Below are 20,245 nucleotides of genomic sequence, written 5' to 3'. Positions count from 1 at the left end.
GGTGAGCACTAGACTCCAGCCCAGCCGTGCATGCTCATGGTATGCGACTTGCATTGGAGCTAATCTGCAGCGAGTGCCAAGGCTCGGTGGGGAAAGGCTTGTGGCTTTGTTTGCACCACCCTTCAGTGTATAATCTTGGAGGTCAACATTTCAAGTCTCGGGGACACCTTTAAGCACAAGATGGTCACTCCCACTGCTGGTGTTCCTCAGTGCACTACAAGTTTGCAGTCATTCAGTGGGATCTGTTCATGTTTTGCCTGTGTGCGCTGGATACGATGCTCTTTAACTAGTAAGCAAATGTTTACTGCAATGTACACAGCCAATAAGACTAAGAGCCTTGCTTTGTGTAATTTAGTATTTTGCTGTCGTTATCAATGCCTTTGTGAAACTACAATCTGATGAACTGCCTTCGAGCGATCACTTGTCTCGTTCAGCAATGTGGTTTTCTTTCAACAAGTTGATGTATTCTTTTTCACCCCAATAAGATAGTCCATTGTACCTTATGGTCACGTTTACAGGCAAATATGAATGATGCATATGTATACATTAGATTTGTCGCACCCCCTTCTGTGGACTGTCCCCAAGACTGGGCCATGGGGTATGTTTTCTTTTTAATTAATTCGAGCCCTAGTTGCACACTTTTGATTTCGGCATAGCCAGCTCTAAACGAGGCCCAGCTTCGCATAAAAGTAAAAAACCTAATGCAAACATTAAAAGCTTGTGCAAAATTTAGGTGTCGTTCTACTCACCACACAAATGCCAGTCTCAACCTTTGGCCATGCATTTTCAAGGATGACCAAGAACAGAACGCAGCCAAAAGGCCCAGAAAGAGTCGGACACTTTGACATGTAAAGTCTGTAAGTCAAAGTTTATTCTTAATCTGCACTTTTTTTTATGCTGCTCAAAATCATAGATGTGGAACGTCTTCAGTTCCCCACGTTCTATGTACAAGTTTATATCTCCCTCTTCCACCCACGTGGTGCATGCACACACAATCATGTGCACCACCATCATTTCTCGTTAGAGGAAAAAAAAAAAAAAACTGTTGCATCTTCAAGAGTCCTAACGCCCCTGCACAAGTCGCAAGTGCTTCTTGCAGTCATGCATTCACACACACGCCAAAATATTTCTTCGAAGAAAAAAAGTAACAAGAATTCGCATCTTAAATACATGTAAAGGCACCGAAACGGTCTCCTTTGCTTTTTTTCTTCTTTTTTGTTTCATTTTGTTCCCTCTGAGAGAGACTAAGTTGTACAAAAAATGCTAGAGTCCTTTACAAACAGTACCTCGCTCTCGAGACATTCGCCAGCGGCATAGTCGGCAACAGTTTAATTTGAATATTTTTTTCCTAGCTAAAAAAAAATAAAGAAGAAAGGCGGTAGTCCGGGTGGGGACAATATATAGGGAGGCCCAACATTTAAAAAAAAATTAACTGTAGAGATCTGCGAGCATTCTCATTCCAGCATCAAGCCTTTTTTTTTACGGGGAAAAACACACGCAGAATTGAGAGCGCTCGTTTAGGAGTTCCCACGCAAATACAGAACACATACGAAATGCAAGAATGCTCACAAAACCTCTTCAGTGGGAAACAGATTCCCGTAAGATTTTTTTTGTTCCCCCCCCCCCCTTTTTTTTTCACTTGTACAACGTTCCACATAAACACCCAACAACCGTCACCGTAGAAGACTTTTGTTCACTATATTAAATAAGGAGAGAGAATCCACACGCCTTCTCGACAAAAAAAGTCAAGATGTTCTGCCAAGGAAGACTCGCTTTCTCATCCCCTGTCATCCACACCATCCACGGTGCCGCAAAAGTGCGGTCGCGACTTGACCCGGAAGAAATTTAAACCTAGAAAAATAAACCTAGGGGAAAAAAAAAAAAAACATGCAGACTGTCTCAGCAATTCTTCTCGCTAGAACCAGTGTCCGTTTGCTCCAAAAAAGAAAAATGGCTCAGACACTGAGATGCGTCATGCAAGAAGAGAGGACGCGTTCCTGCATTCAAATATATTTCTATATATTTCATATTTATATATATGTGTGTGTGTGTGTATATATATATATATGTTAAATATATATATAAACGCAGGTCTAGTTTGCACAGGTCAAGAGGCCTGGTGCACCTCTTGCTTGCTTGCACAGAAAGCAACGAGACAAATTCTAGAAAGAAAAAAAAAAAGGAGGTGAAAAGGCTAGTAAAGTAGGTTAAAAAAAATACAAAAGACCCAGAAAAAGGAAGCAATCATGATTGCAGCAAATGAAACGCACAGCACATTTGCTTCCAGTCTTCGAGAGAGAAAAAAAATATGCCTGGCCGCAAGTCCATTGAAAGTGGTTGCTTGAATCCTAAAAAGAAAAAGCTTCCAAGGCCGCGTCGAGTCATCACAAAAAAACCTGGCACTTTTGCACAAAGCAGGCAAAAAATAGTGTGGAGGGAAAGAAAGAAAAAAGAAAACGTAATATCTGTTCACATAGGAGAAAAAAAAAAGCACAAAGCCACCCTCCGCTGAAGAGTTCAACTGGATTCAGAAACCGGGGGGTGGCACTCTTGAGAATCCTTTCAAAGAAAGGGAGAAGGGAGGGAAAAAAAAATGAAGTGAAGCATTGTTGTATTCAGTCACTTTTATCACTTGTCCTTGTTGCGGAGTTCACAGTCACCAAGAAGAAAAAAATATATATATATAAAGTGTCACTTCTTTCGTCACTGCTGCTGCTTGATGTGTCACCGTAGGCTACTGCCGCCGTCACGCCCACCGACACACCACTTTCCCCGAGACACCTTCGCATTCTTGGCCGCCGGGCGAAGATCAGGCCGAAGCAGGAGGAAAGGAGACGAGGCGGCGGCGGCGAGAGAGAGGGTGCACGGATCTAGCAAAAAACTCATCTGGAAGATCCTGAGAGCAGCCAGTCAGAGAGGAGGAAAGAATAAAGCAGTACAGGCGAGGAAAGAGGGCAGGAGAGAGTAGGATGGGGAGAGGGAAGTCAATCAGCCAGCCAGCATGTGCGAAGCTCGTTGTTTCCCTTGCATCGCCAGTTTTGCTTGCGCTTTCTTTTTTTTTCCTTCCTGTCCACGGAGGAACAGTCTTCCCTTATCAATTGCACGTCTTGGGCCCATGCGGTAGGGGAAGCCACGCTCGTTGATCCAGCCAGAAGGGATAGAGAGCCGGTCCGAGAGAGGAGCAGGAATGAGAGAGAGAGAGCGTGCGAGAAGGGCCGTGTCGTCCACCCTTTTTTCCCAACCCACTGCTACTGGCGTTCAGTGGTTGAGGAGGAGAAGGTTAGTAGCAGCTGTGGCAAAGCCGCCGCCTCAGTTGTCTTCGCCGGAGTCGGCCTCCATTTCGGCGAGCCAGGTGAAGAAGGAGGTGGTGGACTTGAGGGCTACGCCCTTGCCCTCCTGCTCGGCCAAGTCCTTGCTGTCGGCCCACTGCTGGAAGGCGTCCTCGGAGATCAGGTCGCAGTCGTAGAAGGCGTTGAACAGGTGCACCAGGATGCCTGCAACCAACGGACTCGCACTGAGCAAGGTGATGGCCAAAAATTTCCCACAAACGTATTGCTGGAAAGTTGCCATTTATATATGCAGGTATCAGATTTACATATGCAAGTGAGGGGGAAGAAATTTGGCTTGCTTTTAGCATGCACGCCTATGTAGTCTCCCAAACCTTTCTCCGAGCAGTTGGGGGAAAGAAATGCTTTGAAAGCACTGTGACATGGCAAGCAAACGATGTGGAATGAATCCATGCAACAAAACAGCCAACTGGCAAGCTTTCTCCCTACGCGGTGTTATCTTGTGGCCAAGAACACTTAACACCACAGCTTTCTAAAGGAACACCAAAGGTGCCCATTACACAATTGCCACATTGTTATAAGAATGACTTGCAACCTGCAGTGGTGTTTTCTTCAATTTATTTTTTGCATGTATGCACATGTCATAGTGCTTTCTTTTGTAGCACTATCAACCTGACTAATACATGGAGCTCTCTCTGGGTGGTTGCATATCAAGAAACTGCCCAATGTCCACTCCACACTTGTAGACAATTTTCTTGTCAGCAATGAAGTGAGAGATTCAGGGGCAAAGCGTTTGCAGCGATAGGAGAGGCTAACCATCGGCATAAATTGCTCTGAGCACACGAGAAAACTGTAACAATAGCATACCAAAGCAACTTAGTGTACATGAAAACTCGAGCAAGGGGTATGGAATCGGCAGGCCTCACCTTTTGGGTGCTCTAGGCGGTTGACGAGAGCCTGTAGCGCGTACAGGGCTTGCAATTCACGCTCCTCATCGTGGTTGAGGTACTTTTGTAGGAGGTCGGAGTATGTCTTAATGAGGTCCTCCTTCAGTTCGGCATTGCCATCACCAAGCACTGCAAAAGGGGGTGTAAGGGGGGTCAAAGGCAGCTAAGACACTGCTATATCCAGTGGGAAATCAGCCAAACCAGTTTCTGCTGCTGCTCACAGAACATTATAGACAAATAAATGGCAAATTACCGAAGAAAGATAGTACTCACGTGTGATGGCATTCTCGGCTACAGCGGTTACCAAGGCACGAATGAATGGTGGCTTCTTTGTCTGAGCTTCACCAAGCTTGGACTGGAAACATGAAAGGACAAAAGCTTAGTGTGTGGCGTGGCAGTGCTTGTCGAGGCAGCAAGCAAGCTTTAGCTTTACGCATGTCTCATCAGATTTCACAGGTGTCAAAAACTGTCCTCAATGAGAAGGAAGAAGTATACAAGTGCTGCTAAATTGCCAAGTGCCTCAGCTCATGGCCTTTATAAAGTACAGTAAAAGCTCGTTAACCAACCACTCTTTCATTATAAATGCTGGATTATTCAAAGCAGCCGCCGTGATCCATCCAACAATGTATTGAAAGCAATAGGTAATGCATCCCACTAATTTACACTCAAATCCGCACCACAGAGGCATGGCCAACGCCTCTGTTGCAAGTCTGTTCTCTCTCGCTCTCAGGACAAAGATAAAAACGCAGCACTGCGTTTCTCTTTCCTTTTTCATGTTACATCTTGGAGGGTATGCTCTTTCTCTATGAAGTTTTATTGTTATATGCATGACTGTATGCATATAGAAAAAGAAAGAAAAAGGAACTTGCATAGCCTCTGCAGCTTCTTATGGTGCAACGCTGTGATCAGCTGAATACTACAGCTCACAAAGCTTAAAACGTAACCATGTAATTTATAGTGCAGGACCGGATATAGCATATTTACTGCAATGTAATGCAACCACGATTGTAATGCGAGGGTTGACTTTCCAGTGAAGTGAAAGAAAGAAGTGCGAATGTAACGTGAAATGAAAGGAAGAAGAAATCGCAGTTCGGCAACTAGTTTTTTCACTTTTCACTTGTTACCCAAGGTGGAGAGAGCTTTCCTTGGGCAGTATTCTTAGGCAATACCTCTCAGTGATAGTTTCACTTTCAAGAAATTTCTTGTGGCTCGACACCGAAACTGTCCTTGACAAATGTCTGACACTATCACTGCCATGAGAGCTGTCAGCCGTATACTTCGAGGGGTCCAGAGCCATGTCGGGCCAAGTCTTGTGAAAGCAAAACATGATCTTGGAGCTTGTTCGAGATTAAGTACTTCTTAAGAGGCTGTAAAAACATTCATTCGGGGATGCTATCAGGCTTTTATGATGTCCACAGAGCCTATCATCCACGAATCGTTGACTCGTTGACTTCGAGCCACAGCAGAGTTTCCCACTCTCCAGGCCATCAAAATTGCTTGTCTCTCGTAGCGGGCATCATACCGAATGCGCTACGTCACTGTAACTTCACAAATAAATGGAGTCAAGCTGCGAAAGGCCACAGAGTACTGCAGCACCGTAACCATAACAGCTCTCATAAGCACAGCAAAAATGGCATCGATTCCAACAAAAACTGACTTCGATCAACCTGTTTATAGATTATATCAAGACATACAAGTTGCCAACATAATGCTAAACACTGAAAGATTTAGGATAGCTGTTTTAAAATGATCAAATTTGCTGTTATTCGAATATAACGTGAAGGTCCAGCTAAAGCAACGAAAATCTTGAAGGAAAAAAAAGCTTGTTACAACTGAGTAAATATAACAATGCCATCTTTTTCTGACTCCTGTTTATCTTCCCATAGAACTCGATGCATTTGCATACCACTTATAGTGGAGCAGCGAGAGATGACAACGGTCATAATGCGGTGCCAGAAAATCCCGCAGACAAGTGAGGCAGAGGTGTGCCGGCCAAGGGGAGAGCGGCGAGGGTGATGCGGAAGAAGAGTAAACAAGGAATGAAGGGGGGAAGAGAGACAAAAAATGCTGTGGCAGTGTGCTCTGAAGACACGCCGGGAGCTGTCTAGGCAACGACAGCCCTTTTGCAACAGCCACTTGTCAGAGGTGCACAGGCCACACCGAACGCATGCACATTGTCCCTCTTTGGCTTTTGCAGAATCACTTTTTTTTTTTAGACAGGGTATCAAAAATGCCCGAAGTACAGTCAGCTGTTGTTACAACAGACCCTTATCATCTGATAAAAACGTTCATTTTATCCGAAGTCCGTAATATCCGAAACGCATCAGTACAGAAACTTTTGTTGTGATGTCTAACTTTATTGCAAAAGAGTAAGTGACGAACAGGCTCTACTGTATCTAAGTATCCGTGCCCACTTAGGCACCACCTGATGTCTGCCGATAAAACCACCTTGTCATGCACCTCACCTCAATCCACTCGATGATGGCGGGGGAAGGAGCCCCCTTGGTGCGGATCAAGAAGTTGAGCTGTGAATCCAGCTCCGGCAGGGACGCTGCAGATCCACCGCCAGTGCGGCCAGCGGGTGCACCGCTGCCTGCGGTCGGAGTGGCTGGCACTCCTCCCAACGTAAAGGCAACACCCTGCAACAGATACAAGGGAGTGGGGGGAAGTCTTGCACACTGTGTCTGCCAATAAACGCAAACAAGCAAACTAAGATTGGCAGGTACACATACATTAGCCTTTGCAAAGGCTTCGGCATCCTCCCCAGGCTTCAGGAAATGGCTCCACTGGAGGCCTGCAGTCCTCCACATGTTGGCCACAGTGGCCTCGCCCTGCGAACAAAAAAGAACACCAGTCTTCACTCGGCTGCTGCACACGTGACGAGGGGCCTACCGTGCCCCAAAAGAGGCAGCACGCACCAGGGTCTGGGCAAGGTGAGCCAGCACACAGGCAGCCATCCGACCTGCCCGGCCAATGGGGCGCAGTGGCTCAGCCGCGTCACGTAGGTACTGCAGGGCCAGCAGGTCGAGGAAGAGGGGCGAGACCAGCTCGGCCACATACTCCCACACCTTGGGGATGTCCAGCTCCATGTCCTCGCCATACTCCAGCACCTCGTGCAGTCCCTTGGTCAAGACGTCCAGCGAGAGAACCTTGCGCTTGAGCAGCTCCTTGAGCAGCTGGCCAGTCAGCCGGCGGGCCTCGGGGTTACGGTCCAGCGTGTGGCCGATTGCTGTAGACACCAACTGGTGCACGTTGCCCGGCGACGCAAGCTCCACCACGTTCTGCACCGCATCTTGCAGGTCGCTGTTGCACAGGAACTGGTCAACCAGGGCCTCTGTCCGTGTCTTTAGCATGTCCTCGTCCATGTTGGGCGGGCCCTTGAGAACCACGTCCGGCTCCTTCGCCTTGTCCTCTCGGGAGACCTCCGGCTCGTGAGTCGATGCAGGAGCAGCAGCCGCTGCCGAAGGGGCACTGGACGAAGTAATGTTCTTGACAGCTGCCAGAGCGGCGTCCCGCTCGCGCGACTGTGACGGTGTTTTGCGCGCACCCATCGACGGCATGGGCGTCTGCTGCTGACTCCCGCCTCGGCCACGGCTTGACTCCCGGCTTGAGGCGGTTGACCGCTGGGCACCGCGCCGAGAGTCGTAGGACGACGCATCAGCCAGGGCAGAGAAGCGATTCGTGGCGCCGGATGGTCGTCCCTCAGGCTCCTGCAAAAGGTGACAGTCATTAGCCCTGGTGGCTGCGTGTACCAAACACCTACCTAACTAAAGCTTGGCCAAAATACCAGGGCAGTTTAGCCTGTTACATTGTCTAGAGACATCCTTAAAGACTTGACTAGCAAAGATTGCTTTTTGGCTTCATCAACAGCAACTCCTGTTCCACTACACACAACATGCTCTAAATGCCAACCCTGCCTACCCACATGCCATATACACACTTTGTTTGCAGATGCCGGAGTGATAGAAGAACAATTCACCCCAACTACACAAAACAGAGGTATGCTGTTTACACACTTGGGCAAAAAGCTGTGTAGTTAAGGGGGGACGCGGGGATCAGATAGCGAAAATCGCAAAAAAGATCGATTTTTGGCAACGACGCGTTTCAGTATCTGCAATGCCTAATCTACATTGCATCAAAATGGTTTAACTGAAAACGCACTAAAAGTGGCCGAAAAAAATTAATTTATGAGTGCGTAGGGCGAAAAAACAGCTTTAAATCGCGTAAAATCACCGCAGTTTGCGGAGCCCTAACTAATCTTTCCCGCCACCGAATGCCGCCATCTTGGTATCGTTCGAAAGCTCAAAGTTTCGCCATTCCCTTTCTGAATTCTTCGGTCGTCGCCATCTTGTAACAAACACACAAACACAAAAGAAGCGCGGGTCTGCTAGAGGCGGTCACACGGGCCCTGCGATGAAAGCGGGCCTCCGATTGGTTGCTGTACTGGCTGAGTACAGCTTAGGCCGTTCATAATGTAACCGCTTGTAGTGAAGAACCAGCTAGAACATGGCTTTTTCCAACTCTCGTTGAACTGTGTAGATATACACATATTGCTTATAGTGCAGCCGCGCGAGACAAAATACTGGTTACAATGCGGGTTGTGCGGGGAAATCGCACAGACAGGCGCAGTAGCAAGTGTGCTTCTCAACAAGGTGGGCCAACCAACAGGAGAGCGACGAGGGCGATGCAGAGATGGAGCAAATAAAAAAAATGTAGGCAGGAGATGGGTGGGGGTGAGCAGCGGCAGCAAAAATGCAGCCACACACTCTGCACTGAAACCGTGTGCATTGTTGCTCTTCAGTCTCCGTGCGCATGGCGCGATGTGCGTCGCCATGAACAGCAGATGTCGCATGTGCGACTGCTGTTAGTGTAAAATGTGCAGTACGACATGAGCTTATACACACACTGTTTTCTCACATCTGTTTTGCAGTGCTTGCATATTGGGAGGCTACATTTCGATGCCAGCATGGCATGTTGACTTGGCCCATGCATATTAGCTAGCATGCATTGGCCAGGAATACAGGTGTGCGTGTGTTGCAGTTCGGCAACTCAGCCCTGGCTCGACATGGCTATACCATGTCACGCATCAGGATTGGCTGCAATTTTCTTTTGCAAGCAATTATAACGTAAGAGGCTTTTGTGATTGCTGGCTTAGCTTGAAAGTGACTTCGCACTGTCAAATCAGGCCGTTGACGAATGCAGATGCAACAAACTTAACTCCACATTTTGCTCAGCGCATCTAGAAGTAGTAGTTTCGATACCTTACGCACTCACCAACAATAATAGAAAAAGGTCGAATACCACATTTTTCGTATACAAAACAGAACAAACAAGACAAGCAAAAAATAACATCAAAAACAACAACGGTACCTGGCTTGAGGACTTCCCGCCGCCACTGCTGCCCTTGGCCCAGGAGGACATGCGAGAGCCCGGCCCCAGCTGTATGGTGTCCATCTCGGTCTGCTTGGTGCTGATCTGCTTGAGCTTGTTGAAGTCCACATGCTTCTTGCTGGGCACCGTGTTCCAGCCGTCCTCGAAGCCCCCGCCACCGCCAGCACGGCCGCCCTTGCGGCGGTCCTCGCCGCGCTTTGGCCGCGGCATGGTATCACGCATCAGCTCTTCGTTCACCTGCTCCCGCTGAGCCTCCTCGTGGATCTGGTCAATTGTCTTCGGGATGTTCTCGTCTCGTCGAGGGATCCATTTCCTCTGCACGGGGTGGCCGAAAAGCAGGTAAACTGCCAGAGCTTTACGATTCCGTGGATTACCTTAGTTACCCGATGCTAATGCGCAATATCTTTTTCCCCCAATGAAACAAGCCACCTGCGCTTTACAATCAGATGCTGAGTGCGTCTAACAAAAGCTAACCGTCAGAGGCAGTGTCGCTACTTTAACTACAAAATCTCACTAAAAAGACAGGTTCTTTACATGCTGAACTAAAGGCAACCGAGCAGCACCACATCTTTCTTCCATTCCTGAAACTTAGCAGGACAGGCTAACAAAGCAGTCAGTCAAGGTGCAGACAACACTACAGTCAGTGACTGCTGCAGAGTTGCGGAAAGCAATTCGAAATATGAAACGGAGAACAACTTGTTGTGGCCCCTAGTAATAAAGAGCATCCTGACAGCGGCTATGATGGTCATTAAACGAGTGAATCGCAAAAACAGAAATACATGCTACTTCCCATATTGTTTAGGAAATGCTATGCTTTAATTTTCAGTTCATCAAAACGACATGGCAACATTTGCACGTTGCCCGTTTGAACAAAGTTTGCACACAATACAAACTTTGTGCAAGAACAAACTCTCAGCATTCCAGCAGGAGAGCCTGTGTAGGCCTCGTGGTGCTTGCACTGGGCTTGCCCTACGTGAGTGCAAACTGAACTAGTTCAGGGAGCTCGGAGAAAACAGGCGACAGCACGAGTGCTACAGCTAGTTAATCATTACTGGAAGCCTTCACGAGAAAACGCAGATATGCAAAACACAAGTGTCGTAGCTTACGGGTTCGTATGAACCTATGAGCTACCAGCGTGGCAACAGTTTTTCGACGCAGGTGCAATTTTTCATAATTTAAATCAACACTGACATAATATGTGGTTCCCAGGGACAACCATGGAGCTTTGCCAAACGAATACCACACACTACTTAGGCTGCCTGCAGATAAGTTTAGAGTCTGCATAAATGATGCAAGCGCCTAGCGAGCCCTGCGGACATACAGCCTCCACTCGCACTCTCGCAGTGCTGCACAAATGCACCTGCAGTGAATTAGAAAGGCTTCATACTGATGAATTAAAAAGCTTCCAATATGTTATGACCTATTTTCCAACTTTCTTTTATTTATGTATTTTGTGTGTGCAACTAACCTTGTGGAGAGCATAGTACTGCAATGGCTGGCCTGATTTTGGTCCAGTTTGTTTTGTTGCTAATCTTAAAAGAGTAAAGTAGTAGTGCGATTTGAATGCTGTTACGAACAAGACTGACAGGCAAGAAAGGATACCAGTTGGAGGTGTCAGGTGTGTGAGTTTCTTACACAAAGATCCAACTGAGGTACATTTTTCCCTTGCTGATATAAGCATGTACATTTACAACGAAAATAATATATAATGAAGTCTAACAGTTATCAATTGAGTCAAAGTGCAATGTTGCTGCAGATGGCCTCACACAATGCGTCTTGCCACACCGTTAGGCCGCATTCATACAGCTGCCATTCGTCCCGTTATGTCACAGCCACGACACCGAATCCCGTAAGAGGAGAGCATTTGCTCACCCATTTTCCCGTTAAAAACGAGACTTCGGTGAAGGTCCGATGCTCTAGCTCTCTGGTGTGATGACAGAGCCGCAGCCCGTATGAAATCAACGAATCAGAAAATAAACAGCCACTAACGAATTTAGATTCTCCAAGGCACACACCTGCAAACACCGAACCAAGCGAAGTGGCTGCGCAAATGGCATAGCCGTATCTCCATATCCTTTATTTTAGCTTGTGCTAAGGTCATAACACGAATGTATTTACAAAGCAATGACCATTACAATACAAGAGCTTCATTACACGAGTACAGTTTTAGACAAATTTGCTGCAGACAGTGCTGGCATCGCTGTTGCCTGTTAAAACATGTCTCTAGCACTTTTTTTTTTATGTGACAGGGAGGACGACAGCTGTGTTAACGGAGGCTTAATGTGCAGTATCTTTGCATGTCGGCGCAGCACCTTAAGGGGGGACATGGGTTGTGGAGATTATTACCTGCATCTTATGGCCAAATCTGATGAAAATATACAAGCTTACTTAGTTTTTCGTGCTGATTTCAAATATGCAATAATCTTTCTTGTAGGTTCATTAGTTCAGGAGATTGACGGTGCTGCCACTCTATTGTTTCCGGAGACAATGGAAAAAAAACTGCTGAGCAGAAATTGAATATTATTGCATAGCTAGATACTATAATGTGCAATAACTGCAATGCTGCAAAAAAGTTTTCAAATGAAATTTTAATTAGCCATTCTGCAGGTGATCAAAATTCTTTCCTTGACCTAAGGCTACCACACCAAAAGAAAATTCATAAAATGGAAATATACATACGCACAAATTTGAAATTCTGCTCTCAGCACTTTGTAATATGTAGATTAGGCTTTCTGCTAAAGAAAGAATTAGTGCTCTAGCTGTTCTAGATCATGAGATATCACTTCGACAGTCTAGTGAAGTGACCCAAAAACATGTTTTGAGAAAAGTGAGAAAACGTGCAAAACCCTACTTTATTTACAAATTTACAGCTGTAACAGCTCAGTAGGCACCAGGCATGTAGTCCTGCTGACTCCCAGCTCCGGTGTGCCGCTTTTTGAGGGACTGGCGCAATTCAAATATGCAATAATCTTTCTTGTAGGTTCATTAGTTCAGGAGATTGACGGTGCTGCCACTCTATTGTTTCCGGAGACAATGGAAAAAAAACTGCTGAGCAGAAATTGAATATTATTGCATAGCTAGATACTATAATGTGCAATAACTGCAATGCTGCAAAAAGTTTTCAAATGAAATTTTAATTAGCCATTCTGCAGGTGATCAAAATTCTTTCCTTGACCTAAGGCTACCACACCAAAAGAAAATTCATAAAATGGAAATATACATACGCACAAATTTGAAATTCTGCTCTCAGCACTTTGTAATATGTAGATTAGGCTTTCTGCTAAAGAAAGAATTAGTGCTCTAGCTGTTCTAGATCATGAGATATCACTTCGACAGTCTAGTGAAGTGACCCAAAAACATGTTTTGAGAAAAGTGAGAAAACGTGCAAAACCCTACTTTATTTACAAATTTACAGCTGTAACAGCTCAGTAGGCACCAGGCATGTAGTCCTGCTGACTCCCAGCTCCGGTGTGCCGCTTTTTGAGGGACTGGCGCAAATTTTGTGATGCTTTGCATTTCTTGGCTGATGCTGTCATTTGACGCCTATACTTCTCGGCCATGAGGGTGCGACTTTGCTCGCTCGGATTTAGACATAGTTCTTTCATTATGTCCTTTGAGGCCCTTGCCCTTGCACACAGCGATGTTCCCAGTATGACCCACGTTCAGTTCGGCGTAAAGTTCGCGAACCGACCGCGCGCAGTCGCTCGTCAGATTACGCGACGCGCGATCGGCCGCTGGCGTCAACTTCGTCTTCACGTAGCTCTGGCACGTTTTCGTGTGAAGAGCCCGACGGCTGATGCCCATCAACGAGACAAACGTCATTGAGCGCGGTCTGTCGGTTCTCCGCTGCCTGCATGGCACGCGTAGCCAAAACGTTCACAGCAAAGGGTTTCATTCGTTCAGCACTGTGAACGCGCGGCGAGCTCCACACCGACGCAATCTCTCCACAATTTGCGCACATAAAACGCAGCTTCACAGCGAGTCCATATTCCCGCTCGTCTCGGACGATTTATAAGGCACCACTGCAGATGTTGCAGTTCGCAAATGTTAATAATGTGTTCACGGCACTCAAATCCACAATCGTAAACGTAGTCCCATCAGGCGGGCGAAGTGCATCGTCGGTGCTGTCACCCACACTCGCGTTTCCTCTCCGTCGCTGGAGCGGAAGACAACTCCGATAGCTTTGCTTTGGCTTTCGCTTCCTCCTCCTCCCGCTTGGAGGGTTGCCGGTAGATCGTATCTTGCCGTACGCGAGCGCTGGGTCGAAGGGTCAACGGCTGGCGGACTTGTCACAGTATCCGCAGCAGCCGATGCGGTCGTTAGGCCTGCCGTTGCTGCATCGACGATTTCGGCATCGGTCGCTGAGGTTGTGGCGTCCTGAGCGTTTTGCAGTGTTGAGCAGCGTTTTATGAAGTTTTCGGTGAGTGTCCGTCCCACTTTTTGCGCACCAAACTTGTGCCGCGTTCGAAATTTGCGTTCCGTTTCAGATATCGCGTTGACACTGGGGCAAGATGGCGCATCTCAGTGCGCGGCTCCAAGCGCGGAGCAGACGATGGCCATGCAGTTCCGCCAATCGGGAGGCAAGCTCAAGTCACGTGCACCGAGTGACGAATAGGAGGGCGTTCTAGTACCTTTCTTTGCCGCGCATTTTATAAGTGGCCAATGGCTGAATGGGGCCCGTTCTGGCGGGAATTTGAAGGGAAATGTCGGCTCTTTCAAATGAGACCAAGATGTCCGCGCTAGCACACGTGGAAGAGCAGGCGCGCGTTTCGGAAAATATGCCGTTTCAGCGCAAGTTCCGCCTGAAATTCAGCTAGTACATGTCGTATAAGGCGTCACTGCGGCTAAAATACTGATGTTATCGGTATGAAATTAACAATATAGATGCAATAATAGCTGTACATTCCAAAAATGCAAGAAAAAAAATCGAGTTTTTTTCGCGATTTTTGGTCGCCACAACCCGTGTCCCCCCTTAAGAGGGCCAAGAGAAGCCTAACACTCACGTGGCGCAGATCGATGACATCCTGCAGCATGAAGACGACTCGTAGCGAGACTTCCCGCTTCTTGGCGATGTTCTCCATTTTGCGGAAGTACTCGTCCAGCTGCATTTTAGGATTCACCTTACCTCCCTGCGTGTCGACGGAGGTAGCAGCAGCGTGCAGGGAGTACGAGGTGGTGGATTACGGACAGGGCCGGGTCAAGGGAGGGGAAGGAGGCAAACAAAAATAAAAAAAAAAGTGTGCAAGTGCAAGGTTAGGGGAAAGCAAATAAATAAGCACAACAAAATCACGAAAACCAAGCGCGAAAGAAACAAACAATAATTAAACAAATTAAAAAGAAAACTTGTTTGCTGTGTAAATGTTAGCCAGTTGTCAACCGAGTGAAAAGAACCAGAGATGCAACAAGAACCGTGGATGGTGTACAAGTCTCGAGTAATAAACCTTCAGCCATTGAAAGGGATGCTAGAGGGAACTGGTATATACAGCAGCTACACGCAAAGCTGCTATCGTTCTCACAACAGGTTCAGCCTGCTTTTTTCACTCTTACACTAAAATCTATGTTAAAAGTTTACTGTCGGAATGGTTGATTTCCACTAACTCGGAGCTCTTAAATCATGCTAGAAACTAAACGCTTGCAAAACAACAGCAGCAGAGTCTGTGCAATACAAGAAAATTAAAAAATCTTATTTCTATTTACACAGGACTAATCACAGCCTTCGTTAAGGAAGCTATGCGGTAGTGTTCCAGATGAAGAAACGCTTGGTGCAATCAGATAAGCATAGCAATGTGAGGCGTGCTGGTTCAGGCAAAACGAAAGGCAAAAATGCAATGCTCATCATTAACTTGTCTCGGCAACATTGTCAAACTAGAGCAACAACTAAAAAAAAAAAAGTTACGGGAACTGCATTCTCAATTCCAAATCGGAGAGGGCATTTTCTATGGAAATTGGGGTGTGAACAACATTCTACGAATTCATTTTTTAGGTTTACTTTAATAAGCCGAGGTCAATAGCAATATAGCTACTCCAGTTCAGCATAAGCATATTTCGGCTAGTCTTCAAGTCGCTCGAATGGTCAAGTTGCTCATTGCAGGACTCCTCCCTCTTTGTTAGCAATTTTTTCTTCCGTTCACAAAAATGGCAACATGACACCCGTGTGTGCTGTCATTGCTCTCTTAAATGCTAGAATTTCCACATCAACCAGAACTGTGTTAATTTCTGTGGGCACAGCTCGTCAGGAACCAGAAAGGTAGCCCAAAACCAACCAGCAACATTACTCGATGCAAAACAGACATTCAAATAAATTGAGCCCACTTTATTTGCTCTTTAGATTTCTAGCATTGTTCTGAATAAAATAAGGATAGTCTAGAAATTTAAGCTGCATGGAGCACCAGATCCAAAAGGATCCTCTGGATTAACTATTCTGGATCATTTTTTTTAGAGCGGTATTTTTCGGTTAAGTTCGTCGAGTGTTCAGGCTTGTTCGAGAGAGCTGCCTCCTTGTCCTCCAAAATTCACACGGTCACACTGCCCTGACAAAGCTGCCGAGACAAAGAAATCAGGAGAGAGAGAGAAATACAGTGTGCCATGGAAGAAATGGGAACACAGACAATGCAACAAGTGTGGGCCCCCAGGTAGTTTCAACACAGGTCGCGCCACTCGACACATGGGTGGGTGAGGGAGGGCAGTGCCTGATGGGGGCCAGAGTACACATTTGTTTTCCCACACCATGACTCGCTAGACCCCCTTGGAACACCAGCAAGCTGGGAGAGGATCCCAGGCAGCAAGGCAAAACGCCCATGCATGCCAAAGGACCACTGGAGGACAGCTTATGGGGCGTGGTTAGCAGGACACTTCAGTCGGTCCCAACCTCAGAATTACAAGCAAGCTCCATCCACAAGAACAATGTGTGCATGCCCGTCACTCTCTTAACGAAGAGCCAAGCCAGCTGGAGCCACTGCTCCGCATCGACTTTTTTTTTTTTTTTTTTTTTTTTTTTTTTCAAGTTTCGAAGTCGATTGTCACGAAACCTGAAAAAAGGGCAGACCCTGCTCTTCCAGGGTGGTGTGGAGCATTCATTTTTGCTTGATTGGGCCCCTGGTATCATCCTTGGCTGATTTGGCCTTCGCCACAATCACAATTAACATGTTGTAAAATTACTTTTTTCCCCCCTCAAAAGAGCATTTTTTGATGATGTCACAGTTCTGGAGTGATGATACCTCTGGTTCTACTTGTCCTACTGAAATACTTTCTGTCAGAAAGACAATTAGAGAGTGCAATATATGCTTATAATGTAATAGTACAGAAATTTTAAAAAGTGATCATTTGTCTTGGGTGCTACTACTGGTCCTGTAAAAGTCTGCCATGCTCTTCACTAGAACGCTATGCTTGCTGTTTTGCACCACATATAGCATAGTAATCAGCACACTTCTAAGCAAGTCATGAAATAAACTGAATTTTCTTAATTTCTATGTTATTTTACTCTGCAAGAAAACAATGTGTTTAGCACCTTTAAATGCATCAATACATTACGTTTAATCAAAATCTACCCAAAAATGAAGAAGGCTTTAGGATAGGTACACTGCACTTAGCCAAATAGTTCTTCACATTCTTGCACCTAGTTATGTATGAGGCAAGATGTGCATGAAAATTGACGTGCATGAAAAGTGAAGTTGGCACTGCATGCAGACAGCCGTGCACTTTAACAAAAGCATCTCAATTTAAATAAGGATGCCTTGTGTAAACTTTAACATCCCTAATGCTTCGCCTGCTGAAGTTTTTGGTATCGACAGGGTACTGAACTCTTGAACGTAAAGGCATTTTAGTGGGCAGTGAGGCTATGATTTCAAACAGGAGGCGGTCAATCCTATAGTGTAAACAGAAATTTGATGTTGACGCCGTCCATTAAAGGTTGGGGCGAAAAAAAAAAAAAAAAAAAACGCATTTATCGCCAGGATTATATGGCCTACTTGAAGAATTACATACTTGAAATCGGCCCAAAAATCTTAATACGACAGGAAAGTGTCATTAATATTGATGAAAAAATGAACATTATTTCAATAGCAGTGTCCCCCCTTAAGGAGACTGCACAAGTATATTAACAAGGGAACTTGATGAAAACCTCGTAATAAACATGAAGGCACAGTCCAATAGACAGAATCCATCTAATTATGTTAATGTTTGCTTTAGAGTAGGCCATGTGATGCCCACCCTACTAATAATTATACAAGAGAAAAGCACTCGCCTGTGCTCCTTTGGAAGCAGCAGAGTCTAGCTCCTTGCCAATGGTGATGAGGAGCTTACAGAGACACTCGAGCGAGTCCTCGTCATTGGAGTTGATTAGCCGCCTTAGGCAGTCGAACATAATGGGCGCTGTCAGCATGTTGAGATTGTAGAGTTCTCCTATGAAGCGAATGTTGCCTAGAGAGCGCCGCTTTGACTTCTTCTCATCATCGAGGAGCTCGTCCATGAGTTTGGCCTTCTCCTCCTCGTCGGTGAGAGCCTCAATCTTCTTGAGGCGCTCCTCCTTACGGATGTCATCGCTGGTGTCCTTCTCGAACTCCTTCTGGCACTTGAGTAGCAGCAGCTTGCGGAAGTTGACCATTCGCCCCTCGGGGTCATTGGTGACGGGCACTTCAAACATGGCCAAGTGTTTGCACATATTGGCGTAGGGCACGCTGAAGTTTGGCTCGTCGAGGGCCTTCTCAAACACCAGGTCAATGACCTTGTTGAGGCGCTCCTCTGAGTTGATCTCGAGGTTCCGCACCTGCTCCACCAGCGACTGGAACTTCTGCGGCGTCAGCTTGTTCAGGATGCCCCGGACCCGCCGGTACAGCTCCTGCAGATTTTATCAGCAAGGAGTTTTGGTAGGCCGCGACTTACTGTGCTGCAAGCCTGGAGAACCTCTGCACTGATACTGCCATTTGGTACCAACACCAGGTGTAAACATTACAACACACTTCTGTAACGCTTTATGATTTCCTGAAAATCAGCACCGCTGACTTCATATTTAGGGCTAAAAGTCATACCAGGGGTGAAAGGACAGTTATGGTGCAGTCAACGGGCTTTCCTCTATTTAGGGCGCAGCTGTTAGATACCCGTTCCTATGGTGAGCATTGGCATGTACTGCATAACCAAGCGAACGAGCATAGCAAAAGACGAAAGAACGAACGCGGGGTGGGATATGAAAGACTCGAGCCGCAAATGGCAGAGACCAAAATGAGAGCGGCCCCCTTCAGCGACATGCACATGGAAAACTGCAGTGATGTGGAATTGATAAACTGCTCCATGCGAACTCGTGTAACTAATTTCAGGCGTACCTCTACTTTCATACTATTGTCTGCTCACGTCGGCTCTCACTCGCATTTGTTTGGTTTCCATGGTTTGGTATCACTTGCGTTTGTTTCAATTGGCATGGCTTGCAATTGTTTTGTAATCCGATTTTGTAGCACTTTCTCGAGGCCGTGCGGCACCAGCACTTACACTGGGACATTCAATGAATCATCTATAAAAGATGCCAACATGCTTGACCTGCAGATCCGATTTTCGATGATCGCCGGCTCTGCTACACCTCTCTCTCAAATTCCTTGCCTCAATATATCGTGAAATGAAAACACGTATAGAGCTGCCCTTAAATTTCGTTTTAGGGAGTATCATAATGGTTGGTTAATTTTTTTTATGATAAGTTAATCTTACTCTCCCCATCAGCCACTATACTGGTAACCAGCCAATGTTGCTAATGTATGTGGAATGCCGCTGGGATCACTGACAAAGGGCAGAAATGAAAAACACAGGAACAGCCGCTCATTATCCTGACTGCTATTGTAAAGCTTCCAGGCCACAGCATCCGTGACCCAACTGCTACTGCACCAAATGGTGGGTCCTTTAAACAGTCGACTCTCGTTACAACGGACTCTGATAATCCGACAAAAACGTCTGTTTTGTCTTAAGTCAGTAATATCCGAAACTCCTCATTTCGGAAACTTTCATCGCGATGTCTAACAGCTTTATTACAAAGAGTGAGCGACAAACATCCTACTTTAAAAAAAAAAAAATGTTGCAGTTTCGCCCGAAAGATGAAGCATCGATTTGACCTTCGTGCCGTCTCTCGCTTCAACGCAAACTAAACGTTGAAAGCACAGCATACACAAAGCTACAGGCACTGGCCGCACTTTGTCCACACAGCAGACCACTTCTAAGATACGGCGGCCGTGCCGTAAGCAGCAGCCGCTGAGGTAGAACCGCCCCCGTGCCTCGTGCGCAAAAGAAGACTGCTGACCCTCGCAAGTCAGTTGTCGCCCCGTGTCGGCAAAGCAAAAATATGTTTCATACGCCTGATTTCGGCAAAAATTGCCGCTTATTTCGTCTGCTGTAGCCAATAGTCCGTTGCAGCGCAGTCTGTTACAAGTGAACTTCGTTGCATTAATAAACTAAGTAGAACAAACTAAGGGTGACGCATGGTCTGTTAGATCCAAAAGTCTGCTGTACGCGGGTCCGTTGTAACGAGCGTAGCCTGTAATAGCAGCAAATGTATAGGGCTCAAACATAAGCTTAAACAAATGGTTTCAAATCTACTGAAGTCATGCAAGCAATGGCTTAGCAGCCTTTGACAAAGGCAAAGCA

At 46.3% G+C, this 20,245-nt stretch overlaps 1 protein-coding gene across 5 annotated transcripts in view; it reads right to left on the bottom strand.

Moving 5' to 3' along the window:
- Nucleotides 1-849: 849 nt before the first annotated feature.
- Nucleotides 850-20,245, bottom strand: part of LOC126547209 (eukaryotic translation initiation factor 4 gamma 3-like) — a 129,841-nt gene continuing 110,445 nt past the window's right edge. For all 5 annotated transcript variants that reach the window (XM_072287165.1, XM_072287162.1, XM_050195152.3 and 2 more), the window contains 9 exons: nt 17,868-18,461; nt 14,629-14,727; nt 9,605-9,940; nt 7,153-7,944; nt 6,967-7,065; nt 6,700-6,873; nt 4,508-4,589; nt 4,214-4,363; nt 850-3,494 (listed from right to left, as the gene is read on the bottom strand). In XM_072287165.1, the coding sequence (XP_072143266.1) occupies nt 3,310-3,494; nt 4,214-4,363; nt 4,508-4,589; nt 6,700-6,873; nt 6,967-7,065; nt 7,153-7,944; nt 9,605-9,940; nt 14,629-14,727; nt 17,868-18,461 (2,511 nt within the window). In that variant the 3' untranslated portion in view covers nt 850-3,309. The remainder of the gene's footprint in view (nt 3,495-4,213; nt 4,364-4,507; nt 4,590-6,699; nt 6,874-6,966; nt 7,066-7,152; nt 7,945-9,604; nt 9,941-14,628; nt 14,728-17,867; nt 18,462-20,245) is intronic.

The sequence above is a fragment of the Dermacentor andersoni genome, chromosome 3 (genome assembly GCF_023375885.2).
Source record: "Dermacentor andersoni chromosome 3, qqDerAnde1_hic_scaffold, whole genome shotgun sequence".
Lineage (NCBI taxonomy): Eukaryota > Metazoa > Arthropoda > Arachnida > Ixodida > Ixodidae > Dermacentor > Dermacentor andersoni.
The sequence above is the reverse complement of the archived record's forward strand: the minus strand, read 5'-3'. Positions and strand labels throughout refer to the sequence as shown.